This window comes from Cyprinodon tularosa, unplaced genomic scaffold (genome assembly GCF_016077235.1).
Source record: "Cyprinodon tularosa strain WSP-4 unplaced genomic scaffold, ASM1607723v1 ctg72, whole genome shotgun sequence".
Classification (NCBI taxonomy): domain Eukaryota; kingdom Metazoa; phylum Chordata; class Actinopteri; order Cyprinodontiformes; family Cyprinodontidae; genus Cyprinodon; species Cyprinodon tularosa.
This window is the reverse complement of record NW_024039474.1, coordinates 1,390,588-1,416,968: the sequence shown is the minus strand read 5'-3', so window position 1 is coordinate 1,416,968 and position 26,381 is coordinate 1,390,588. Positions and strand designations below refer to the sequence as shown.

At 36.4% G+C, this 26,381-nt stretch overlaps 1 protein-coding gene across 3 annotated transcripts in view; it reads right to left on the bottom strand.

Moving 5' to 3' along the window:
- The window catches only part of glrbb (glycine receptor, beta b), a 37,489-nt gene extending 12,683 nt beyond the window's left edge, over nucleotides 1–24,806 (bottom strand). The window contains exons 1-7 of one of the 3 annotated variants that reach the window (XM_038269111.1): nucleotides 24,378–24,806; nucleotides 21,142–21,280; nucleotides 13,868–13,974; nucleotides 10,817–10,884; nucleotides 6,576–6,802; nucleotides 1,185–1,267; nucleotides 753–893 (exon numbers count right to left, since the gene is read on the bottom strand). In XM_038269111.1, the coding sequence (XP_038125039.1) occupies nucleotides 753–893; nucleotides 1,185–1,267; nucleotides 6,576–6,802; nucleotides 10,817–10,884; nucleotides 13,868–13,974; nucleotides 21,142–21,263 (748 nt within the window). In that variant the 5' untranslated portion in view covers nucleotides 21,264–21,280; nucleotides 24,378–24,806. The remainder of the gene's footprint in view (nucleotides 1–752; nucleotides 894–1,184; nucleotides 1,268–6,575; nucleotides 6,803–10,816; nucleotides 10,885–13,867; nucleotides 13,975–21,141; nucleotides 21,281–24,377) is intronic. The other 2 variants (XM_038269112.1, XM_038269110.1) reach the window with 2 other exon arrangements.
- Between the last annotated feature and the right edge of the window lie 1,575 nt (nucleotides 24,807–26,381).

Genomic DNA, 26,381 nt, shown 5'->3' with positions numbered 1-26,381 from the left:
CAAAATTCCAGTTTGCGAGCGCAAATTACTGCACGCAAAATTGGATCTTGATAAATCCGGCCCAAACAGCAGAAAAAAGCAAGTCAATATTAAAGAAAATTGTTTTCTGTTTTAAAATGAAATTGTTTGCAAATGTTTTCAGATGGGTTTGTATAAAACACATTTGTTTCACTACACCAAGGCTTAATAATCTGAATAACACAGGTCAACCTCAGCAGAATTTCCTTTTTCCAGATAAACTCTGCTACCCATTACAGCACCAGTTACCTGATGTAAGTTTCTATCTTGGATCATTGTATTTTCTTATTCTGCATTCAACGGTCAAAAATCTAATGAGGAGCCAGCATAATGACACAATAGAAACCAAAATGAGGAAAATATTTCGTCCATGATTATTAATGAATAAAATGCTTTATGAGATGAAAAAAGTAGATAAAAAAAAAAATTAACTAGATTTAAGTTCTGTATTTATAATATTTAATAATATCTAATTTCTTTGTTTTATTAATATTATATATACCACACAATTCAACTTAAATGAGACAATTCTAAGGATAAGTGTAAGAAATGTATGAAAATAGAAATCTGAGAGAGAATGTCTACAGATTCCTGAACAGAACAAAACAAATGTTTTTTTGAAGAAACTTTCAATGTAATGACTTTCAGAGGTTCTATGAGAATAATTACAGATGCTTTTTCTTTCTCTAACAAAAAACTAACTTCACGGAAATATTTTTTTTGTAAAGCATCACCTGTTCCTTCATAGAATTTGGTGCAGTTCCCATAATCAATGTCTTCTTGTCTGATGTCAAACTGTGGGAGAGCAATAGCGTCCATTTGGACCGGGTCCCCTGTCTGCCACATGAACTGCAGGTCATCTGTTGTGTAGCCGACTGGAAAATCAAGTTACCCAATTAATACTCAAACATTAAAATATGCAATGTATATAAAAACATTTTTTAGAACAAATTCATTTTAAAAAAATAGAAAAAGTTAGAGCATCCTGATGTGCCTCTGAATTTGACTTTACTTGGCCTGGTGCTAAACAAAATGCCATCACAAAGGTCAGGCCCGATTAGCTGTAAGACTAAACCACATTTATCTATTTGAGTTTCAGTTTTGCTTGGAAACTATGAAGTAAATAAATATATATATGTATATGTATTTTTTTTTTCTTTACTTACAGCTCTCAAGTTGCATTTTACATCTCTGCGTATCCATTGGAAACAGGGTCAGATCCAATGGGCAAGATAGGGTAACAGACAACCTTGAAGAGGATGACAACAAAGAAATTTGAGCTTTAAAAACTTCATCTCCCTCTGAGTATATCCCCATACAAACACATACAAGCCTAAAGGCAAGAACACACCAAATCCGATTTTTGCATTCGATCTGACACAAAATCGTGTCGGACGAGATTGTGGCGTGTAGCACTCATTGAAAGTCAATGGGGATGATCACACCTGCCACGATTTTATGCAAGGGAGCTTGTGTAGGTCTGATTGAGATAGACCCCAGGTCTATTTAAGTCTGACTATGCAGAAATTCATTGGTAATTTCATGGGTCTAACAGGAAGAGAGAAGCAGTTAAAAAGTAAAACACATCTGCTTTGGGGGAAAATACAAAATAAAATATGTTAATTGCATGAGAAAACAGTCATTTTTGGAGTCGCACATTGCATATAGTGCAAAAAAAAATTTATGAAATATTAGAAAGGAACACTTTACCCATGATAGGAATTTAGGAGGAGAGAAAACAGATAAGCTAGCAATCCTCTTTGAGCCTTGCAAAAACAATGAGGAATAGAAAGCATAGTTTATCAATCTCCTCTAAAGAAAGTAACTTCAGGAAGACCAAAAACACATCGTATAATAGTAATCCTCTTTGAGCCTCACAAAAACCAAAATAACGAGGGACAGAGAGAACAGGTGAGCACGGTGAATCTCTCTCACCACTTTATGAAAAAAAAAAGAAAACCTTGAATAAACTTTCCAGATCTCACTCTGAGAATCACCTCTCGCTATGAGGTGCCCCCAGGGACATAAATCAGAATTAACTTGCATATACACATATTAAATTACACTCTTCCATATAATATACTGAAAACCTCACACAAACACTAGTAAAAAGCTCTCACATAAACTAGTGAAAACATTGACCTCTTATATAATCTACTCAAAAGCTCTCATACAAAGTAGTGAGAACTGTTCATATAAACTGGTGAAAAGCTTTACCTTTCATACACACTACTAGAAAGCTTTCATATACACTATTAAAAAGCTCTCATATACACTACTAGAACGCTCTCATATACACTATTAGAAAGCTCTTATATACACTATTAGAACGCTCTCATATACACTATTAGAAAGCTCTCATAAACACTATTAGAACGCTCTCATATACACTATTAGAACGCTCTCATATACACTATTAGAACGCTCTCATAAACACTATTAGAACGCTCTCATATACACTATTAGAACGCTCTCATAAACACTATTAGAACGCTCTCATAAACACTATTAGAACGCTCTCATAAACACTATTAGAACGCTCTCATATACACTATTAGAAAGCTCTCATATACACTACTAGAACGCTCTCATAAACACTACTAGAACGCTCTCATAAACACTATTAGAACGCTCTCATAAACACTATTAGAACGCTCTCATATACACTATTAGAACGCTCTCATAAACACTATTAGAACGCTCTCATAAACACTATTAGAACGCTCTCATAAACACTATTAGAACGCTCTCATAAACACTATTAGAACGCTCTCATATACACTATTAGAACGCTCTCATAAACACTATTAGAACGCTCTCATATACACTATTAGAACGCTCTCATAAACACTATTAGAACGCTCTCATAAACACTATTAGAACGCTCTCATAAACACTATTAGAACGCTCTCATATACACTATTAGAACGCTCTCATACACGCTACTAGAAAGCTCTCATACACACTACTGAAAAGCTATTAGCGGATTTCAGTTGAAACGGAAGGTGTTTCAGTTGAAACGGAAGGCGTTTCAGTGAAACAGGAAGGACCGTCATTACACCGGAAGTTGTTTTAAACGGAGGTCATTCTGGCTAGCTCCGTACATTTTGTGCTATCTTCGGCCGAAATTGTATCAAATAAAATTATTGATTCATGCTCAGCTATCCGCTAAACAACTCACAGAAGCATGGGCATTACTCGACTTTATTTTTTATGTTTTTGCTTCAACAGAGATCCTTTTCCGGTGTTGTGCGAAATTCTGTTCCCATGTGAAAATCTGTTCCACCTGTGTCGGGAGCGCGCCGCGCGTTGCAGCCACATAAGCGGATCTGATCATTTCCCAGGCCTTTCGGATCATTTCTTGGTTAAATAAAAAGTCGTAAAATTATACAAGGTTGAGACATTTAGTTTAATCAGCCGCTGTTGTTTACAAAATTGTAAAATAAAAAAAATAAATGCGGTTTTCTTATGCTGTTTTGTGTTGTTATTTTAAACGCCAAGAGAATCAGTCTCTTTCCAAGTTTTTTCACTTCAGCCTGACAGAAATAAAAGTCAAGTCACCAAATACCAAATTTGTATTTATAATTTTTTATTACTGATATAAGATGATGGGAAGTGCCTGATAGCAGTTCCATAATATAGAAACAAATTAATTTACCTGCAAATCTTAAACTGTGTTTATTCCTCTCTTCATCAACAACAAACCATCTGGATTCGGTGATATTTGAGCAATGTTTGCCTAAATTAAAGGAGGGGGACCATATATTTTAGCTTTCTAATAGTGTATATGAGAGCTTTCTAGTAGCGTGTATGAGAGCGTTCTAATAGTGTATATGAGAGCGTTCTAATAGTGTTTATGAGAGCGTTCTAGTAGTGTTTATGAGAGCGTTCTAGTAGTGTTTATGAGAGCGTTCTAATAGTGTATATGAGAGCGTTCTAATAGTGTTTATGAGAGCGTTCTAATAGTGTATATGAGAGCGTTCTAATAGTGTATATGAGAGCGTTCTAATAGTGTATATGAGAGCGTTCTAATAGTGTTTATGAGAGCGTTCTAGTAGTGTATATGAGAGCGTTCTAATAGTGTATATGAGAGCGTTCTAATAGTGTTTATGAGAGCGTTCTAATAGTGTATATGAGAGCGTTCTAATAGTGTATATGAGAGCGTTCTAATAGTGTTTATGAGAGCGTTCTAATAGTGTTTATGAGAGCGTTCTAATAGTGTTTATGAGAGCGTTCTAATAGTGTATATGAGAGCGTTCTAATAGTGTATATGAGAGCTTTCTAATAGTGTTTATGAGAGCGTTCTAATAGTGTTTATGAGAGCTTTCTAATAGTGTATATGAGAGCGTTCTAATAGTGTATATGAGAGCTTTCTAATAGTGTATATGAGAGCGTTCTAGTAGTGTATATGAGAGCTTTTTAATAGTGTAAATGAAAGCTTTCTAGTAGTGTGTATGAAAGGTAAAGCTTTTCACCAGTTTATATGAACAGTTCTCACTACTTTGTATGAGAGCTTTTGAGTAGATTATATAAGAGGTCAATGTTTTCACTAGTTTATGTGAGAGCTTTTTACTAGTGTTTGTGTGAGGTTTTCAGTATATTATATGGAAGAGTGTAATTTAATATGTGTATATGCAAGTTAATTCTGATTTATGTCCCTGGGGGCACCTCATATCTCGCTGCCTCAGTCAGACTACTGTTTAAACCGTCCCAAAGAGTTTATCACTGTTTTCCTTTTCTTTAGACATAGATCTCATTATGTTTTTAATATAGGCATATGGACATTCTCTATCTGTTCTGTGGGGCTTTGCTAAATAGAACGTGGTTGTATTTTTTTTTATAGTTTTTGCTACTTTTTATAACTTTTATAATCAGTCCAAGGCAAATGTGGTAAATTGTTTTCATTTTGGGTGGCACAGAGACAGAAGTGAAAAGAAATCTGTGCAGATCTGCTCACCCTGTCTAGTCGGAGCCTCTCTATACAGTTAGTGTGACATGAAAAAAAAGTTGGATCCAAGATTAAAAAGTTGTACACAACTGTTGTGTTCAGGCCTCTAGTTGTAATACTGGTGTTACACGTTGTCTTGTTCAAACAAAGTGTGATAAACAAGCCACATTATATTGGTAATATACCAAATCACGCTATGCATTTCAACAGTTATTTGTTTTCTCTGTTTACGTTGGCATCATCCTGGTTCAGACTCAAAGAAGAGAAGCAATTATTATATTATTATATATTCAAAGGTTGGAACATGATGAAATATTTTTAAGCAGGTATAATGGGTGGCAATAGAACAATATGTTAAATTCCCTTAATTTGCTTGTATGATTGATTTTAATCGCTGTTCATTCATTTAGCAAAGTAATTAAAAAGTAATCAAAAAGTAAATTTGGTAGACATTCATTACATAAATAAATATCTTCACCCTAGATAAACAGTTCAATCATGAAATGTTGAAGGGATGTTTACATAGTAATTTTTCACAAGATAAGGATAAAAGATGAGTGAGCAAGGCTGTTCGTTAACACCATCTTTTTGACTGGGTTAAAAAGTAGTCCACATCAGGGATTGGTATCTATTTGACACAACTGTATGGACTTGACTTCACTGATGACTTGACCCAACCCTCCAACAGCAGCAGATGCAGGACAAAACAGGCAAAATGGCAGTCATCTTCCAATGACTTGGACTACATCTACAAAGGAAAGACCCAACTCTTGAAATAAACTCTGCCAACACATCACCCATCTTGTTGAACAGTAAAGCACCAGAAAAAGTTAACAATTTTACCTACCCTGGCAGCACTGTCAACAAGCAGGGTGGAAGGTACAAGAGAAAGGCCAGGACAGCCGTTCTTTATCAGAACATCTGGAGCTCATGAGACTTGACTATCTAAACTAGGCTCTCTAATACCAATGTGACATCAATGTTGCTGTATGGCACTGAAAACTGGAGGACGACTATTAGCAACATCATGAAGATTCAGGCATTTATTAAGATTCGGACATTTATAATAACGTGTGTCTGCGATGCTTCCTCTAGATCCTTTGGCCCAAGGTGATCAGCAACCAAGAGCTCTGGCAAGGCACAGGCCAGAGATCACAGGCCAGGTCATGAAGAGATCTTCCAAGAGATTCTTGAGAGGTTTATAGGACATACTCTCCACAAACTTGATTTAAACATTGTCAGACAGTCCACTTTGTGGAACACCCTTGGAAAAAAGGGAGGCCGACCTGGATGCTAAGGTAAATAGCATCCAGGTCAATATTGGGAGCATTTAGAAAAACTCACTTTGATGCCTGGAGAGCCCTTTTCAGTAGCCCAAGTGGGATATTACAAGTAAGTATGGAAGTAATAAAGAAATAAAAATTGTAATAGAATAGTGGTAGTGTCACATGCATGAAGTGACATTCAAAAACACAACACATTTTAAGGGACTAAGGAGGCCTAGGCATTGGTTTTACAGATATTACACTTTTGTCATTCTTTTTTTAATAAAATAACTAGAAACAAGGAAACCAACAAAATAAACAAGAAAGTAAGTAAATAAACGTACCTCATACTGATGAGGACATCTCCGTTACGGAAGATGAAGAGGAGGATATTCTCTTGAGTTACATCATGAAAGTTTGCACTCTTCTCATTAGCGAAGAATAGATCAGGCTTCCAGAGACATTTGAACATCTTGGGATCAACAGTGAGAGAATCTGACTTGAAGTCTTGTGGTAATTTGAGCCTGGGGTCATTCCAACGCTGCCGCAGAAAGATATTCACCCTGTAATCCTGTCAGGTTTGAAACCAGACAAGTTCAAACATGGTTATGTTTCAAGTAGACAGTTCTGGACAAAATATGTTTATTTTCAGGAGAAAACTGAGTAAAATATAAGAGTAGAAAGAGACAAACATAGTTGATATTCCACCTCAGATAAACTTTTGCTCTGAAACAGGAAAGTGTTTAAAAACCTAATCGCAAGTGACATTAAAAAGAGGCAAGTTAAACTTTGAATAAAAAACAAATAAATAAAAAGCTATTTTGACTATTCAGTATCCGCAAGATTGGTTACTTCCTCTGATTGAAAATTCATGTTTTAACATTTTCTCTAAAGTAAAGGTAAAACAAGTCCAGATGCTGATCCCAAGCATGATGAAACATAAAGAGCTGCACAGCTCAGAGGTCAGATTTTATCAACATGACAACTGACGCCATTAGGGTTGCTTGTAAGTGAAATCTCTACATTCTTGCGGGTCTTTAGCTAAACTACTCTGTTCTTTGACTTAGTGAGGAATAAATGTTGAAAGTGAAGCTGGATAAACTGTTAAATATATCATAAAGCTTCCAAAGCAACATCTTCAAGAGTTTTTTTATTTATCTTACTTGAAGAATCTTACATTGCCTGTCTATATCTATCTATTGGAGCTCAATTTTATAGTCATTTAACAAACTTCATTGTATCAAATGTGGTGTTTTGGAGCTTTGTGAGTTCAGCCTTAATAAAATACATTCAGACATTAAGATGGAAGCATGAGGTCCATTTGCTCTGCTTTCAGAAAGCAAGTTGTCTTTTGTATGCCACCATAATTCTAAACTTGTGTGTCTGTCCACACAAACCGCCTCTGCCAGCTTTTTTCTTGTCTGAGACGCAAGCCAATTCCCACACCTTATCCTTCCTGAAAACCAGACGAGGAAATATATCTTCCTCCTGGCTCAGTATCAAGCTGCCAGTACGACATTCGATTCCAGGGAGATTTAACACTACTGTGTGTTGTAATCAGCGAGGAAAAGTCAAGCTGGGCGGCAGTAAAAACATAGCTGCAATTTATTCTGTCTCAACAGCATCAACATCATTTTCTACAGAGGTGTACACAATCTTGAAGTGAAAATTGGTGCGTTAAATACTGCAGACTGGTGCTGTGTGCTGCCCTGAGTAAGGTGTAAATGATGAGGGATGGTTTCCAGAGTCATATACCCCATAGAGTGATAAATTGAGGGGGGAGAGGTGACCAGCTGTTGTTTCTTTCTCCTCCATGAATCGTTTCAAACCCTCTTAACTTTCATTGTGTTTTGCCAAACCCAGGAGAGGGAGAAAGAAACATTTGGGACTTTTCTCTCATTTTCCTTCTATGCCATTTTCTTGGCTCGCATTTATTTTTTTCCTCACACCTGTCATTTTCTCGTTTCGTCTTCCTCTCATCTTGCTTTTAGTAGACACTTTCTACAATCGCCTTGGTTTTCAAAACGTTCACGCTGCCTGTTTTATTCACTTTTACTGTCTTAATATTTCTCTCTGCTCAGTCTTCTCCTATGTCTCCGCTTTTGTATGTGTGGTTGTGTGATATTCCATCACTCACTATTAACCTCCAAGTTACACTAATCAACTGCAAAGACAGACAGACAGACAGACAGACAGACAGACAGACAGACAGACAGACAGACAGACAGACAGACAGACAGACAGACAGACAGACAGACAGACAGACAGATAGATAGATAGATAGATAGATAGATAGATAGATAGATAGATGTTAAACATATGCAAGCCGCTGTGAAAAGTGGTCCATTGAAGACGCCTAAATCAACATAGCGTTGTCTCAGTGGTACACTGCCTATGCTATGTTCTCATTTTGAGTGGGAGTAAAAAAAAAATGGAATAATAAAGTTTTAAGCATGCTACTGTATGTTATTACATCAATTTGAAACTACAGTACATAAGGTATTCACAGAATAATACATCCAGGTTCTTGTTTAGGTTATTTTGAGTATTTTATTCAGGAGAAGTCAGTGTAAAAAAATCTAGAGGTTTATAGTATGGGAGAATAACTTTTTCAAGTGCACTACGAGGGGCAGAGAGAACAGTAAATGTTTTATACATTTTATACATTTAGTTTCCAGCAAAGGGAAACATTCCCTCTAAAACAGAGGCCATGGATATTTTCACTAAAGTTTGCCAAGTTATACAGTCTGATTTCCAATGTTAGAATTGCTGTATATTGATTAACATGACTGGCTATAGAGAAAGATTAATGTTTCATGAAACACTAGCCCATGATTCAGTAACCTTTAAGCTGCAAAATCTTTAAGACATCTAACATCAATATACCAGTGATACTCTCTGTTTTTTCACCTTTGTGTTTTGTATATATAGCTGTGCTGTATTATGAAAATCATGAAGTGAAGAGAAAATTCTGTTTTCTCAATTAGCAGGGCAAAAGGAACAACATGGGCATGTCACATATTTTGAGACTTTTAAAAAGGAAGCAGGCTGGGTATACGATTCATTTAAAAATTTCCAGACATGACTCATGGTCAGCCTGAAGGATCTCTTGAGTTTCAATTTGATCTTTCTTCAGCCCACATTTTATCAAATTACGTACTAACACTTTAATAATCTAAATTATAATTAAATAGATGTGGAAGAAAACATCATATGAGTCTAAAAATCTAACACATATTTTGTTATTTATTTATAAAATATACAATAATTCTATTAGAAATAGAGTTACTGCAGATATTAAAATATTGATCTTACATTGTGTTTTATCTTTATTGTGGACTAACTGGTATATTTATTCAGTAACTTGTAGCATTTTGGTCCTGTGCAACTTGTTTTTTAGTAGCATATTCACAATTTATTTATTTATCACATACAGTACTACAGCCATGCAATAAAACGTATTTTTCATCACATAAACATGCCTCCTCCCTTTCCTGACATTATTGTTCTGTCTTCCTGTTTTATATCCTTCTTACCAGACAGGGAAACCATCGATGGCAAATCAGCAAAGCTTGCATGCAACATGTGTCTGTTGCTGATTGAACGAATGCAGAAGCTGCAAATCACTATATTTCATAAAAGATTACTGCGCAGGATGCAGCTGTGCCTTCTCTACCTCTCGCCTTCTATGGAACTTCATCTCATGATTTTAAATTCCCTTAAAGGAAATTAACTGATTCAGAATGATGATACTATGTTTGAACTGAACCCATCATTTTAGTTAAGAGACTTGGCTTGGAATATGTTTATAAATGAGCACTGGTTATTTATTTATTTATTTTTTAGCAGCTTTTAAGAAGCATAAAAAACACAAAATGAGGTGGTGCTCTTTCAACTCGCAAAGCTCTCGTAAAGGTTTCTATGACTGTATCATCTGATCTACTGGTGCCATCAGAGCCACCTGGAGCTTAAGCAGCTCAAGACATTAGAGAAGACAAACATGCCAGACACTGACTCCGCTCATTGTTCTCAAGAACACCATTGATTTTGCACAAATTCCGGTTACTAGAAATCATCCTTTATTGGGAACTGAGATTATCCTCACATAAAAACTGTTTTTAAGCAAAACCAGCAAAAACTATGCTTCCTGTAGCAACTCAGTAGGCCCAACCTTTATAGAAAACTTATATTTTCTTATATATTTACATTTAAAATGTCTTCACTTGTAGCTACATGAAATTGAAATCAAATCCTTTGCTTGTTTTCACAAACTTGGTAAATTTAGTTGTCTTGGTCCCTGTATTAAGGTTGCCTTGTGGAGCTTTGAGCTTAATCTGGTGCTTAGCTTTAGAACTCTACATCTTTATCTGCAATTAAGCTATCAGATTAAGGAGACTCAAAAACTTTTCCTTTCAATAATGATTTATTTCTCACTGTTCTAAACCCCATTACTAAATATTTATTTCTTTATTACTCCTTAAACACCTATGTTAGAGTACCGGTAGTTCTAAATGTTTTTGTTGATCTGCAGAAGTAAGACTTTTCATTATAGTCACACTACAAAGCAAGCAGAGTAAATTCTCACCATGGTTGTTTCCTGAATCGAGCCAAAGCTGTTGATGAAAATGTTCACTCTGTCCTCCACGGGAATTCCTGGGTTCAGAAAGAGAGCAGTCGGTTTTAGTTTTGCAAAGGTGGGTAGAGTATTTAAGTACTTAAGTACGGTAAGAGTACAGTAGCACTGCTTCATCATATTTCTACTCAAACAAAAGTAAAAAGTATCTATTAGGTACTGATTAACTGATCTGCTTACTACCCATGCTCATAACAACTGAATTATTATTTTTTAACTGAAATGTACAAAACCAGCGGTTACAGAATGTAAAACGTTAAAAAACAGTAAACCATTTACTGCATATTTAATTGAGCTCCAAATGACACAGCGGACTCAACAGACGAACAATAAGCCCTGAATACAAAATATAAAGACTTTTTCTCAATGATGCATAGTTGTTTAAAACAAACTTCTTCATTTTTAAGTGAAGTTACTCACAATGGATGGAGTAACCAGATATTTTACTCAAGAGTAGTGATATTTTATCATACAACAGTGTCAAACGAAACCAAGTTAGTCCAGTAAATGTATCTGAATCAATCTAACTGGTAATATAGAACATAAAACAATTTTATCTTTTAGATATTTGGTTCCAAAAATTTTACTTTTACATTATACAGTTTCATTACCAATGAATTGCTGAATTCATTTATTTATCCATTGAGTAATTTGAACTGCTTAAAACCAATGAAAAAAAAAACTACATAAAAAACATTGAAAAGTCCTAACACTTGGCAACATGGAGGCAATTAGACTGTGGTTTGGCTGAAGTGTTATTGAAGTCTACATCATCTAACCAGTGGCCTATAGCCCCTCTACATTTTTGGTTCCCTTGAGAATACTCTAAGGATTCTCCACGAGGCTTAATTTTGGTAGCCTAGTAAACCCACCCACAAGCGGCCAAAATCATTTTTGCCTGCGAGTGGGTCAAGCCTCAACACAATGCCCGAGGCCCTAGAACTGGCGGGCCAATCACAATGCAGAGATGTGTTTTGATTGTGGAAGAAAGATGGCAACAACTATTGAACAGTTCTCGTTTGACTCAGCTTTAGAATCATTTTTGGAAGAATTAGACTTGGGGTTTTCGTTGAAACGTGAGCAGTAAGAGGCTCTACGCTCATTCATTTTTAAGAAGGACGTATTCGCCATTTTACAACAGGCTGTTTGTTTACACCCCCCCACCAGCTTTCTTGTGCTCATTGGTCAGAGCATTGGCCAATAGGCACAGACAGCAGTTTTAAAGACAATGCCCAACTTGACCCTACACAACTTGGAATTTTTTTTTCTGCCTCGCCAAAACCCATCAAGTGTTTGGGAATTTTATTTCCCATAAAAATGCAAAAGGTGATATCACCTGAAAAGAGGATTCCAGAATACTTTCAGCAGTCCATTTTCATCTTAGTTAATAATACAATACTTGATGATTCTGTCTCTCACTTAGTCACACATGGTACTGCCATTCATCCTGGGTCATCCAATAATGCAACACTACATAGAGCTAATGACATACTTAATGGTTTTCTTCAGACCATTTCCAGTAGTGGCCAATGAATCTAGTCTATTATGCACACTGAACACAGGCCATCCTGGGACACCTTGAAGGGACATCTGTTGACTTAATGTTACTCCTTCAAGCTGCAATGTTATTAGCTAGATTGCTTTTAGTTAAATCCTTAACTCCTACCCCAAATAAGTTAGCATTTAAAATTTTCTGAGTTGTCAATTTTTTTTTTTTTTAGTAAAAGGAACCCTTTTTCTGTTTTTAAAGTGAAACTATAAAGATTGGAAGTCAGCCATGTCTCCCTCCGCCGCGGAGGGAGACATGGCTGTTGTTGGGCTCGCTGTCTGAATGACGGCGCGCACTGATACGAACAGAGAGAAAATAGGACCAATTGATAACGACGTGTGACTTTTTCCACTACAATGTTTTTGGGATGCGAAAATATCACTCTTTTGAACACATAATGTTTTGGGAAGAGAAAAGTTTTATTTCGCTGTACCTAAAAACCTGCAGGACTACTTTCGGCTTGACCAAAACTGGACGAGAACTCTGCTCACAGGACGCTGCCAGGGGTAAGTCAGTGTGATTGCATGCCGCTGGTGATGGGGATGCCATACAGATTCATGTCAAAAATACCGAACTATCCCTTTAATGCAGGAGATTAGGACATGGCTGTTCATGGACATCCAGCTCTCATGAGCAGATGTTTGGCTAAAGGACTAATCATAAGCGTTCAGGAAAGGAGAGGAAGCCCACTACATACTGTATCAAACGCAGAGCCTCAAATACCTAAGTGCCAGGGAACGGAAACTGTTGAAGGACGACAATCCTATCAGTCAGACAGACAGAAGGGTCACAATTGTATTTTTTACCTGTTTCCAGGAGGATGCAGCAAAGTAATTAGTCTCTGTGATTTGCACAGCAGAGCACAAACATTCCAGACAGCTGTTTCCTGTTCAGTGAGCACTAAAACTAAGACTGCCTCATGTTAGAATCAAATTGCTCTGTCTAGCTCCAGTTCCCACAAAGACCAATCCATAATGGGTTCATTTGTGTTGATAAAATGCTGTTTTCTTAGGTAGATCATTTCAAGAAATAAGGAAGAAATATATAAATTAAATAAAAACATCAGTTTATTGATGCAGCATCAGCAGCATAACTATGGAATGGCAGGTAGGGGTACTTCCCCTAAAGGTTTAAAGTCCTATTTCTTTGCAAAAATGTAATAAAATAAATAGATAAATAACGTTCTTGGCCATAGATGGAGGGTGCTGGTTCAGTGTCAAGGATGTTTTTTTTTTTTGTTTTTTTTTTTCAAGCCAAGTGGTCATAATGGTGTGTATAATCATTGCACTTTACAAAAAAATACAAGCCCCACTTTAATATCTGTCCCTTCATAATCCTTACATACTCCTTACATAACTACAGAGACAAAAAAACGGAAGATCTTTGTTTGTAATTAACATTTTAAGACATCAGCTAAATATGAAATACAGTATATTCCAAAGCATGTAACTTGCCTTTGAAGTTGGGCCTTATTCTGGGATCGTAGCTCACCAGTAACCTGTTCAAGATGTTACTGGTTGTATTTGCTGGGACTCGAGCCAGATCCTCAGATGACAGCTCTCTGCAAACAAAATGACAGAGAGGGAGATGAAATTGATGGCAGATGAGCAACACAAATGGACAGTGGGCCTACTCTGAGCTGCTTTGTGTACTTTTTGATTAAACTACATGACATGAGACAAACCACTTTGGGATTAAATTGGCTTTTAAAATTTGGACCACCCAACATATATTAGAGTGAAGCAGGGTTTCAAAGTTAGATGTTCTTTTATTCTGAGTTGTTATGAAATCCTGACTGCTAAAGATGACATGGCCTTGGGCTAATGGATGACGTTTTAGCGATCATCCAAGAACAAACAACATTTAGGACCTTTACGACATTAACTGATGAGCTTGCCAACAAATCTCTCCATCATTTTGTTTCTTCATACATTTTAAAATAACTGAACATTTTCAAGCAGTAATTTAAACTTAAATAGTATTTCTTTTCAAAGACTACTTTGCATACTTACTTTTTGATTTTAACATGACCTACACCAGGGTGTTATTTACAATAACTGTAAATAAGAAGTGTCTTATAAATATTAGCATCATTACAAGGTGTAGATTTTAATTGATATTCAGCCCAATGTCTTCTCATCCTGCAGCTTAAATATTGCAAAACGATGTTGAAAAAAAAAAAGCAAAGATTAGGGAGAATCTGGTGGGGGAGATGGGAGTAAAGCCTCTTCATGGGTGGCAAAGAATTTACCACTCTGAAAGTAAACTTTATGCTCTGAGGATGAGTCAAAGTCTTTCACAGGAATGATCTGCAGCGTGTATGTGTTATGCTCTTCCCTTGATCAAAGTGCAACACACAATTCCCATCCACAAAACATCCCTTTCTCCTCATTCCGCTTTAACCAGCTCTTTTGACAGCCTCAAGCACAACAGCTTAACTGAAACCAAGCGGTATTCTTGATTCACTGTGGCATCCACAGCATTAAACCCAAAATATGTCCCGATGCAGCCCGTGCATGCCACTACATGAGCCACATTTACCATTTTTCTGCTCATTTTATGAAACCTCACTGTTATGTCATTTGAGGAAACAGATTCAAGCTTATTTGTGAAGAGGAAACTGGTAAATCTATGAGTAACATTCATCAGTGATTTGTTTTAAACCCTCATATCCATAGTTCTGCTGTAAGATCTTTATATGATAATTTTATGCCTGACTATGTCTTTGCATCTTGACGCATTTCTAAAATTTCCAGGAAGAAAACCTTTTGAAACGCCTCATCGATGAATAAAGCTGATAAAAGCATGTTCTGGTTGTCATATTGTTTACTAAAGTAAATAGGTTTAGCTGTCAGTTTGACTAAAACAGAAACAATCATTAACAAAGGCATACTATGTTCATCAAGATTTCTGATCACTTTCTGACAGTTAGAACCACAATCCATAGTGGTTCTAACTGTCTAAAGCCCTGAAACTATAGAGATTAGCTTATCTTTCCAAAAGTTTTAATACTTTTCTAATATAATTGTTAGCATTTCTAAACTTTGATCCCCACCTGTTAAGCTATAAAGGCCTCCAGAATCTTTGTTTAATGGACTTTAGTCTAGTCATGTTACTCTTATAATCCACTTTGTATTGATGAGACATAATAATATTTTATATATTTTCTGGTAAACTACATTGTGTTTTTTATTGTTCTTTTCAGTAGGGCTTTAAACGGTTGACTACTACTACTAAATGTGGGTTTTATAAACAGTAATTAAATGTGTTCTGCTGAACTACGTTAGATTATAATTATAATTAACAGGATCTACTGAAATGGGTCAATGTATTCTCAATCCCAACTCATCAAAGTTTGATGTTTGGTTAAGCCTCTGTCAAAAGGATTGCTTTTATCTAAAGCAGCTCTAACCCATCCCTAAACCATATACAGGTGCTGGTCATAAAATTAGAATATCATGAAAAAGTAGATTGATTTCAGTAATTCCATTTAAAAAGTGAAACTTGTATATTATATTCATACATTACATACAAACTCATATATTTCAGATGTTTATTTTGTTTAATTTTGATGATTACAAATGACAACAAATGAAAATCTCAAATTCATCATATCAGAAAATTAGAATATTACTGAAGACCAATAAAAACAAAGGATTTATAGAAATGTTGGCCAACTGAAAAGTATGAACATCAAAAGTATGAGCATGTACAGCACTCAGTATTTAGTTGGGCCTCCTTTGGCCTGTATTACTGCAGCAATGCGGCGTGGCATGGAGTCGATCAGTCTGTGGCACTGCTCAGGTGTTATGATAGCCCAGGTTGCTCTAATAGTGGCTTTTAGCTCTTCTGAATTGTTGGGTCTGGTGTATTGCATCTTCTTCTTCACAATACCCCATAGATTTTCTATGGGGTTAAGGTCAGGAGAGTTTGCTGGCCAATTAAGAACAGGGATACCATGGTCCTTCAACCAGGTACTGGTAGCTTTGGCACTGTGTGCAGGTGCCAAGTCCTGTTGGAAAATGAAATCTGCATCTCCAAAAAGTTGGTCAGCTGCAGGAAGCATGAAGTGCTCTAAAACTTCCTGGTATGTGGCTGCGTTGACCCTGGACCTCAGAAAACACAATGGACCAACACCAGCAGATGACATGGCACCCCAAACCATCACTGACTGTGGAAACTTTACACTGGACTTCAAGCAACGTGGATGAAGTGCCTCTCTTCTTTTCCTCCAGACTCTGGGACCTTGATTTCCAAAGGAAATGCAAAATTTACTTTCATCAGAGAACATGACTTTGGACCACTCACCAGCAGTCCAGTCCTGTTTCTCTTTAGCCCAGGCAAGACGCTTCTGACGCTGTCTGTGGTTCAAGAGTGGCTTGACACAAGGAATGCGACAGCAGAAACCCATGTCTTTCATACGTCTGTGTGTGGTGGTTCTTGAAGCACTCACTCCAGCTGCAGTCCACTCTTTGTGAATCTCCCCCACATTTTTGAATGGGTTTTGTTTCACAATCCTCTCCAGGGTGCGGTTATCTCTCTTGCTTGTACACTTTTTTCGACCACATCTTTTCCTTCCCTTCGCCTCTCTATTAATGTGCTTGGACACTGAGCTCTGTGAACAGCCAGCCTGTTTAGCGATTACCTTTTGTGTCTTGCCCTCCTTGTGCAAGGTGTCGATGGTCGTCTTTTGGACAACTGTCAAGTCAGCAGTCTTCCCCATGATTGTGTAGCCAATAGAACTAGACTGAAAGACCATTTAAAGGCTTTTGCAGGTGGTTTGAGTTAATTAGCTGATTAGAGTGTGGCACCAGGGGCCATCAATTTTGAACCTTTTCACAATATTCTAATTTTCTGATATGATGAATTTGAGATTTTCATTTGTTGTCATTTGTAATCATCAAAATTAAACAAAATAAACATCTGAAATATATGAGTTTGTATGTAATGTATGAATATAATATACAAGTTTCACTTTTTAAATGGAATTACTGAAATCAATCTACTTTTTCATGATATTCTAATTTTATGACCAGCACCTGTAGGCTTTTCATACAGAAAGCCCATACTCTTATCTTTAGGTAACACAGAGTACATGTCAGATTAAATAATACTACTTCAGCGATAGTATCTAGGTGTTACTTTATTGTATGTCTCGTACCATGTCTGTCGGTTGTGTTGTTCTTTTTACATCTCTTTGCAGGTGATTAAGCAGACTGAAAATGTTTTATCATTATCTCCCTTTTATCTCCTCTTTTTTTCATCTTTTCTCCTTTGTTTTTCTGTTTTTCCTCTTCTGTTCTATTTACATTGCAGTTTCCATGTAATCTGTAAAACTCTGTGCATAATTGTAATAAAGCAATTAATATGCATTAAACAAGCGGAACACTATGGCGATAGCCCTATTGCTCCACTTGTGAAAGTAAAATCTGTTGGGCTCTTTTTGGCATCAATACAATTATTCTCATTGCCACATTGCCAAGACAGGACACTGTTAAAATAAAATAAAAAATAATAAAAAAATAAATAAATACAATTTTTGTTGCAGCTCATGCGCGTGTCACGTGTGTGTCACGTAATACAATGGCTGGTTATCCTTAGCTCCAAGATATTATGAGAGGCCTTCCCCCTTCAAGTCAGAATATGATGTGCCGGAGGCTTTGACCAAGCTCAGTAGGTGACTGATTGAGGACAATATGTTGATTGGGAAGTGTTTGTCATGATCGATGGTCTAAGGTTGGCTTTGTGTTGGTGTGACTCCTCTTTTGCTACAGAGTCTCCTCTGGTTGGCATGACACGCTTGTGACCAACTGCACAGCTGTCAGTAATCTTTATAATAATGTTAACTGGGGATATGAGCAACTGCAGGACAATAACTGATAATCTTGCTGAATTAGTCCTTATTTGTCTGGTTACCTTCTTGAAGATCAGTTGATTTTCCCTTACTGTAGTGCAATTGATCTTTGTGTTTTCTGTGGATTCCAACTTCTGACTTCAAGTGACAGTCTCCTTTGGAACTCTTTCAAATCATGATCATCTTCAGCAGTGCACCCCATCACTGACATTAATCTACCTGCATGTTCTTTTAAGTATTTGGCTCTCTTGCTCTAAGAAACTCAAAGACTTAAGCTCCAATCATTCTTGCAGAAATTCTTGCAGGAACATCTCTCGCCATACATCTCACTGGGACCTCCTCCCCCCTCAACCCTTTACATCCAGCTTCTGGCAGTGAGCCACTCTCTACAATCCTTCCTTCAATATTTGCTCCATCGATAAACTCTGGCCAAAAATTCTTCCCTCCACTACAGATGTTGCTAAAACTCTGGACCCAGAATTCCCCTTCTGTCAAACTCACTTATTATTGAAATCTCTGTAAATAAACAACCTTGCCTACCATTCTCTGTGTTCCTAGTATCATTCTGCATGTTGGTCAGAAGACTACCACATGTAATTGAAGAACTGTCCCGGTTATTTATGTTTACAGCAGTGTTTACATTTAGGGCCAGAGGTTTATATGGGCTCATCAACAACATAAAAGGTACAATAATTTGCAAGCTATGCATTTAAACAGTTATTTCCTTGAGGTAGAATAACATAACCCTAAACATCTTCAGTGACAGGTGGAGTATGTCTACATCCCCAGTGATATTTTTTGTATCAAATGCCCCTTACTAAATTTTAAGGTAACAACTGTTATGTCTAGAAACATATTTATCCTTCTCCCTGCCAGAAGTAAAAAAAAAAAACATTTTACATTTTCTGTAAGAACACACTTTGTATTGCTATTTTTAAGGAGTCATCAAATTTACAGTTGTATGTGCTATCCCCAGTGTTGTCCGATAAAAGATTCAAGAATAATATGTAGAAAAAATGTGAGCCCTCTCTATATGCACACTATGCATGTAAGTACAATTTTGATGCTGTGTGGATTAGAGTAAATCAACAATAACAGCCTTTTAAATAACTATCTGGTTTACCAAGTGCTTGAAAAACATGAAATTTACTGCCATGGTGAATAGAGGAAAAATATTTCCAATGAGGTAAATATAAATCAAAGTTTATTGGTGTAAAACGACACACAGAATAAAATTTGTATTTATTTTTTTATTTTTTGGGGAAAATAACAGGAGATGTGCTAGTTTGTTTTTTTAGAAGTGATAAGACATGCATTTACTGAAAAAAATAATCATAATCTTTCTCGTTTGTCAGCTTTGATGGAACTATCATTATTTGCGATGGTAGCTCCTAATGATAGTTTCTTTTTTTTTCTGAACCTAGAGTTATGTAGCAAAATTACTTCAATGCAGTGTGTAGCCTATGTTTACGTCTAGGTTCCTGAGCCAATCATATGAGAGTTTCCAGGGTTGCAGCATTTGGTACTTTATGTTAGCAAAAGAAGCCGCAGCCTTTAAACATGGAAGGCAGCAAAATAAGCAGACCAGAAATCTTTTCAACCCATTTTCAAGAACCCTTAGCATCTTTCAAAGATGTTTGCACAACAACTTACTTTGTCAAAATCCTCTTTATTAATCATCTTGAATTTAGTGGCCTAAATTCCCCTTTTCTCCTTCTCAAACAAGACATATTTTAAGACATGCAGAAAGTCTCAAATTGTCAGAAACAGCAATGCGGAAGCCTAATAGCTTCTATCGCAAATTTGTTATTCATTAAACACTGGTGTCCAAAACACTTCTTTATTCATAGGGGGAGTGAATCATTCTAAGGCAATATGCCATTTTGGGTAGTTTGGGTTTAGAGATCCTTAATGAAATGATACTTGCTGATTGAGTTATACCAAGTGTAAAGTAAGGCAGATTATGGTGTGAAATTATTTTATTGGGGTGAGACAAATTTTTTTCTGTTATAAAGATTCTTAAGTTTTCACTGTTCTGGTAGAACCTTGACCTCAATCCAAAAGACCTGTGGATTATATTTACCTGGAGACTACAAGCCAAACCTGCATGTCAAGCAACGATATCTGACCTAACGGATACTGGAGGTTCTGAGAATGCACTCCCTGCCGGAAACATGTATAGATGCTGTGCAAATATAATTCAAAATAAAAAAGGTTTTATCACATCTGTTCCCTTACTGACTTTTGATTTTTCAGCACTCCTGTTGCACTTTTTTTTTTTTTTTTGTATGCTTAAACATACTGTATGCATTTCAAAGGTGAGTGGCACAAGACAAACAAATGTGTGTACTTCTGATCTTAGCTCCCATGTGATATCTCTAATTGGTTACGATTTCCCTGCGAGTTAGAGGTTTTTGTATTAATCAACCAATCAGAAGGTCAATCAAAGTCCATCCTTGTAACTTAGACACAGAGCTCCAAGACATATGTGTGAATCTCAAACAACATCTAAAGGGCAGGAGAAACTGGCATACCAAAATAAAATTCAGTCACTTATTGAAAGTAAATATTCAAATATTACCTTTAAAAATGTTTGCCAGAGGAAAAAAAGCAGATAAAGAGGAAGTTGAACAGGATCATCTGGACTTAAAATAAAACAACAACAAAAATCCAGTGACAAGCAACTTGAGTCTATTTCTATTATATGATTTCTGACCTCAAGTGTGCACAAATAAAAATGTTATTGTTTTGTTCGTCTAGAGCAGGAAAGTGTTGCTGTTATCAGCCTAAATGAATAATACATGCCAAGAGGCATACAGTATATGGATGTTACCGCGCACAGAATGATAGATGTGTTGTGTTTTGTATACTCACGATGGACAATAAACCTGCTTTCCTTTCTTTTTTCCCTTCTTGGCTCCTTTGTCTTTGGCTGATCCTCCCTCTAGACAAAGAAAGATGACCAAAAGGAATATGGCAAACTTTGTCTTCTCCATTGTGGTGTGAGTGAAGCCTGTGGAGGTTAAAACAGTTAAATCACAAGAAAGATATAGATTGATAATCACTTATGCACGACTTTTGGCAAAATAAATAAATGAAGTTATTTTACTTACTTGATCATGATGCATTAACATTTTCCCATTTAGATCACACACATTCACATCTGACCTTTATCTTAATTTCGATTTATAATCATTATGAAACAAAGCTTAAATGTGCCTTAAATGGATGTACATGGGTATGGTCTTACAATTACAAAAGACAAAACCACAAATGAGGATGCACACACAAATGCTTCCATGTATGCACAGGGATTCCTTTCCTACATAGAAGCCATTAATCACCGAGCAACCATGGTACCTGTGATTCATGCTGCATATTAGAAAGCTGTGCCCTCGTATTGCATAGCCACTCTGGAGACAAACAGTAAAGCCAGCAGTCTCTCCTCCAAACCCAAACATACACTCTGCCAGCAAGCTTGTATATTAACTGAGGCAGTTTAGTGTCTAGACAGAGACATACTCTTTCCTCTTGGCTGCCTTGGCCCTATAACTCCCTGTCTGTTCCTGGCCTGCAATGGATTATTAGTTTCTAATAGAGAAAGGCTGTCCTCAAATCTGCTCAGCTTCTTTACTCTGCATTTAAACACATCCTGTCGACTGGATTTAGTGAACAACACTTTAACAGGTTGACAAATCAAAACAAAACTCTATTATGGCAGCAACTAGCAGTTTGTCATTGTTGGACATGGCACTTCAGATAATAATTTACAAACTTTATCCAGCATAACCTTAATTCATTCCTTTTCTTTACAATAACGACTAAAGTTTCAGACCTTTTGCAACAGTTTTTCAAACAAAACAAGGAGTATGGCTGTGAGTTTATAACATTACTGTCAGAGGATTTTATAGGTTTAATTCAATTCTGTCATCTGTCAATTCATCACCTCTTTCACTTTCAGTATCTGATATCAGGCCATGGGTTAACAGGTCAGCAATTAAATACCTGTACTTCCCCAAAAGGCATCAAAGGGACAAGAAGATATATATATTTATTTCCCTTCAGCATCTTCTAGGTTTGCCCTGGGGTCTCCAGAGTGTTCCCCAAAAAATTTGATCTGAAGCCCAAGCCACTTCAACTGGATCATTTTAGCACAAATAAGCAGAAGTTTAATAAAACAGAATATTCTCCTTGATAAAGAGGCTCCTTGTCTTATCTAAGGTTGAGTCACATCCTGGGGGACAGTAATTTTATTTGCCTCTTTTTGAGCTCTTGTTCTTTGGGTCATGAAACCTATCTTGCAACTGTCCACTGAGAAGTAGATGGATAGTTTCACCAAGATGTTTTCTCTTTAGCAAATGTGGTACCATATGAAACATAACAGCGACATCTGCATTACATAAGATCATAGTCCAGTATTTCTGCCCATCTGTTCCTCTCACCACCACTCATTGACAAGACACCAAGATACTTGAATTCCTCTGGTAGGACAGCCAGACTTAGAGGGTGAACCAGAAAAAAATGTCTACCTTGATAGAGGGTACTCTATATTTAACTGCAAAGTGCAGCCAGAACAGAGTCAAACAATCTGCAAAAAAGCGAAAAGGACACTCTGAGGGCCCCAAATCAGACTCCCTCAGTCGTTGTGCCAAGATTATTGACAAAAAGATTATTGGTGACCACTAAGAGTCTTAGAAGCTGCATAAAATTCCACTTCAATATCTACCAATTAAGGGCCCAATAAGACACAGTGCAAAATGCTAAACACTGTAAGATTTTTTTTTTATTATTATTCTTTTAAATAAAATAACCTTTGAAAACAAATAAACTTAAGGTAAATTCCATTAAGGTAAATAGAATGTAGATAAAAAAAAATACAATTTAACAAAATTAAAAACATTAAAAGATTGTCTTGAAATCCTTAGATAAACATAAATTAAAACAAGAGAAAATGTTTATCAAAAATGTGTAGGGAATGATTTTAGTGTTATATGCAGAACATGAATAACTATATCAGAAATTAGAAAATGATCAGGGTATATAAACCACCACTGTCTAACTGTGATGGATCTGAGATACTGCTTTGATTTTTGTGTTGTGCATATTTGTGAAATTTGTTTTCACTATCAGATGTGGTTGATTGATATTACATTCATTCAGTTTCTCAGGGAAATAGAGTCTCTTCTAGTTCTCAAAGAGCAAAAGGAAAGGAACTAACTAGAAGCCCTCCCGGAGGTTGCAGGGCAAACTTACACTAGAATCAGAAATTTTAGAACGCATCTGCCTATGGTCTATATTCACTTATCCATGCAAGGTCATATAGGCCTTGTGCATATATCACCTGTCAATCAAAGAGTAACTCTAAGATCGAAAGACTGCCTAAGAGCAAATGAGGACTTCCAATTAACATAAAATGGATGCTTTGAAAAAAGGCAGGAGGTGAACATAAAAACTCAACACAAAAAGACCTTCATTGGGGATTTAAAACTCAGAAGAAACCATCATAAACATATAAAACTCCCCAGTGTAGAAATATAAATAGATTAAAGGGACTTTAATCAACAATGGCGCAGGCCTAGCCAACATTGTTTCATTATTACTAAGATTTGCCCAGTTCTCTTTTACCAGTAGCAATATTACTAACATACAGAGAGGTAGTGTCACACTGTGACTCACATTGCCTACCCAGTGGCGTTTTAGTCATGTTCAGCTCTTGTCTTCAAATAATGCTGTTGTTAATTTTTGTAACATATATACAATTCAATAAAATTAATTTTTTTTTTTTTTTTTACAAGATAATAGGCCTTTACTGTAGTATTATAGCAATTCAAATGTACATAAGACCCTGGCCATAGGCCTGCTCGTCCTCTGCTTATATTCATATAAACAAATACCCAAAAAAGACAAGCAGCCCAGGGATCCTCCAACCTGTAGCTGCACCTCTCTAGGTGTTCTTTTCTAACAACTGGAAGTAAGAAAGACGCTCTGAGCTTCAGGGGAGCACACGGATGGGAGTGGGGAATAAACAGATTTCACTTCATGCTATGAACACATATAAAACACAAACACAAAAAAGTCGTTCATCACTGGCCATGCACAGCTGCACTCACCGTCTGGGGATGATGCTGTCACTTATTCAAAAATATAAATCCAGAATAGCTGACTGAAAAAAATCCCTATCAGAGGCTTGCAGCCCAGTCGCTGTTTTCCTTTCCCATCCTCTTCTCCGCTCGGATCTGAGAAGCAAATTGTTGAGCGGATATTGGAAGGAAAAGTTACATCTCGGCAAAATGCCAAATTTCTTTCTTTTTTATTTATTTTCTTTTTTTTCTCTCTCTCTCTCTCTTTTTTTTTAACCAGCTTGTTTTTATTTTGGAATCAGCGTATATGGCTGCTGCCCTTTTGCCTCAGCTCGGAATGCTCAAGATGGAGGCTTGCGTGTACCTGTCATGCAACATGCGCAGTAGCGGCAGCGTGGAGCTGGAGAGCGTCTCTGCCATCAGCACCACGGACAGCCGCCCCCGCCTCCTGGCGTCACGGCTGCTGAAGGGAAATGCTGTCACACGCATGATGCCTCACTGTTTATGGTGGCTTCTCTGTGAGACCGTGTGAGACACGCAGACGTGATCGAGTGCACGGACTTTTTACTAGATCGTAAAACGTGGATGCTGCCCCGGTTCATTCATCAGATCTGAGCTCTCATCCAGCAGCAGTGGCGGTTCTAGACCAAATGTTCCAGGGGTCGGGGAGGGGCGTGTTTTCATGGGGCCACAGAAAAGCATGAAGCAAAAAACAAAAAAAAACAAAAAAAAAAACGGGCAAGGTATTCAAATATAATAAAACAGCTGCATGAAGTGAAATTTCTTCAATAAGGTTTAATTAAAATTCTATGTCTTCTAACTGAAAATATTTATTTTTGGTTAAAAAATGTTTATTTGGATTATAGATCAAATCAAAATAAAAGTCCCTTAGCATAGAAAAAAAGCAACTCTAGAAATTGTAGCTATCTAAATATATATATAAAAAAAGATCAAATAAGGCTATTATTTGGAATATTAGGTCAATATACATTTATCATTTAGGAATTATATTTTTTTACTTTATGTTAAAATTATAGTGTTCTATAAAATCTGAATTAGAACTCAAGAAAACTGATAAATTCAGCTGTTAGAGTTAGAGTATTTTTTTATTTGTTTTTTGTTTTTTTAAACAACAGATGAAAAACTGGGATCCTATCTCAATATCACTGAAGAGAAGATATCACCTCATTGTTTTAAAATAATTAGTAAAAAATATTTTTTTCAGAAAAAAATGAAATAGATCCAAAGGACCTATCAGAAACCATGTCTGCTCCAGTCCATATCATCATTAGAATTTCTCTTAGGGGCCAGGACATGATCTACAAGGGCACTTGGCCCCTATCTAGAACCGCCCATGTCCGGCAGAGTGGAGAAAATCAGAAAACATTTGTAAAATATATAGGGAATTTAAAAGAAATATCTCTAAAATTGTCTGACCAAATATCAGATTTATGTTGTATATATATAGTAAATATTAAAAAATAAAATCACAAACTTCATTGTGTTTTAGGGAGTGTTTCCACATTTATAACTGTGAAGATAAAAAAAAAAAGGAAAAGGTGACATGTTTAAACGTATCCACGGCTAAAGTAAAAATATTGTTTCATTTAATCTCTCCTTCGTGGTTTTGTACACCTAAACATAATCAAATACAAACTCGCCTTTAGCAGTCACCCAAATGAAGATAAAGTCAACCTTTCTGTAAGTTGTTTACCTAAAACAATATTTCTAGATTCTAAATTGAATAGATCACTTTCTAATCCCTCATTTGCAAAGTAAACTCTCAGTGTGGAACAACACCAAAAATGGCCTGGCAATGCAAACTTTGGAGGATCCATAAATTAAGCTGAATAATCTGTTAAAACAAAGCACTGTGTCTACACCTAAAAGCTTTCTCTCTTCCGTTCTTTTTCCTGAAAAGAGATCCCTCGGGACAAACTCTTTAAATAACACTTCATATATGTATTAAATAACCATGAGACGTAACAACAGATTCTGATAGAAATTGTAGCCTTACTCAGATCAGACCAGTTG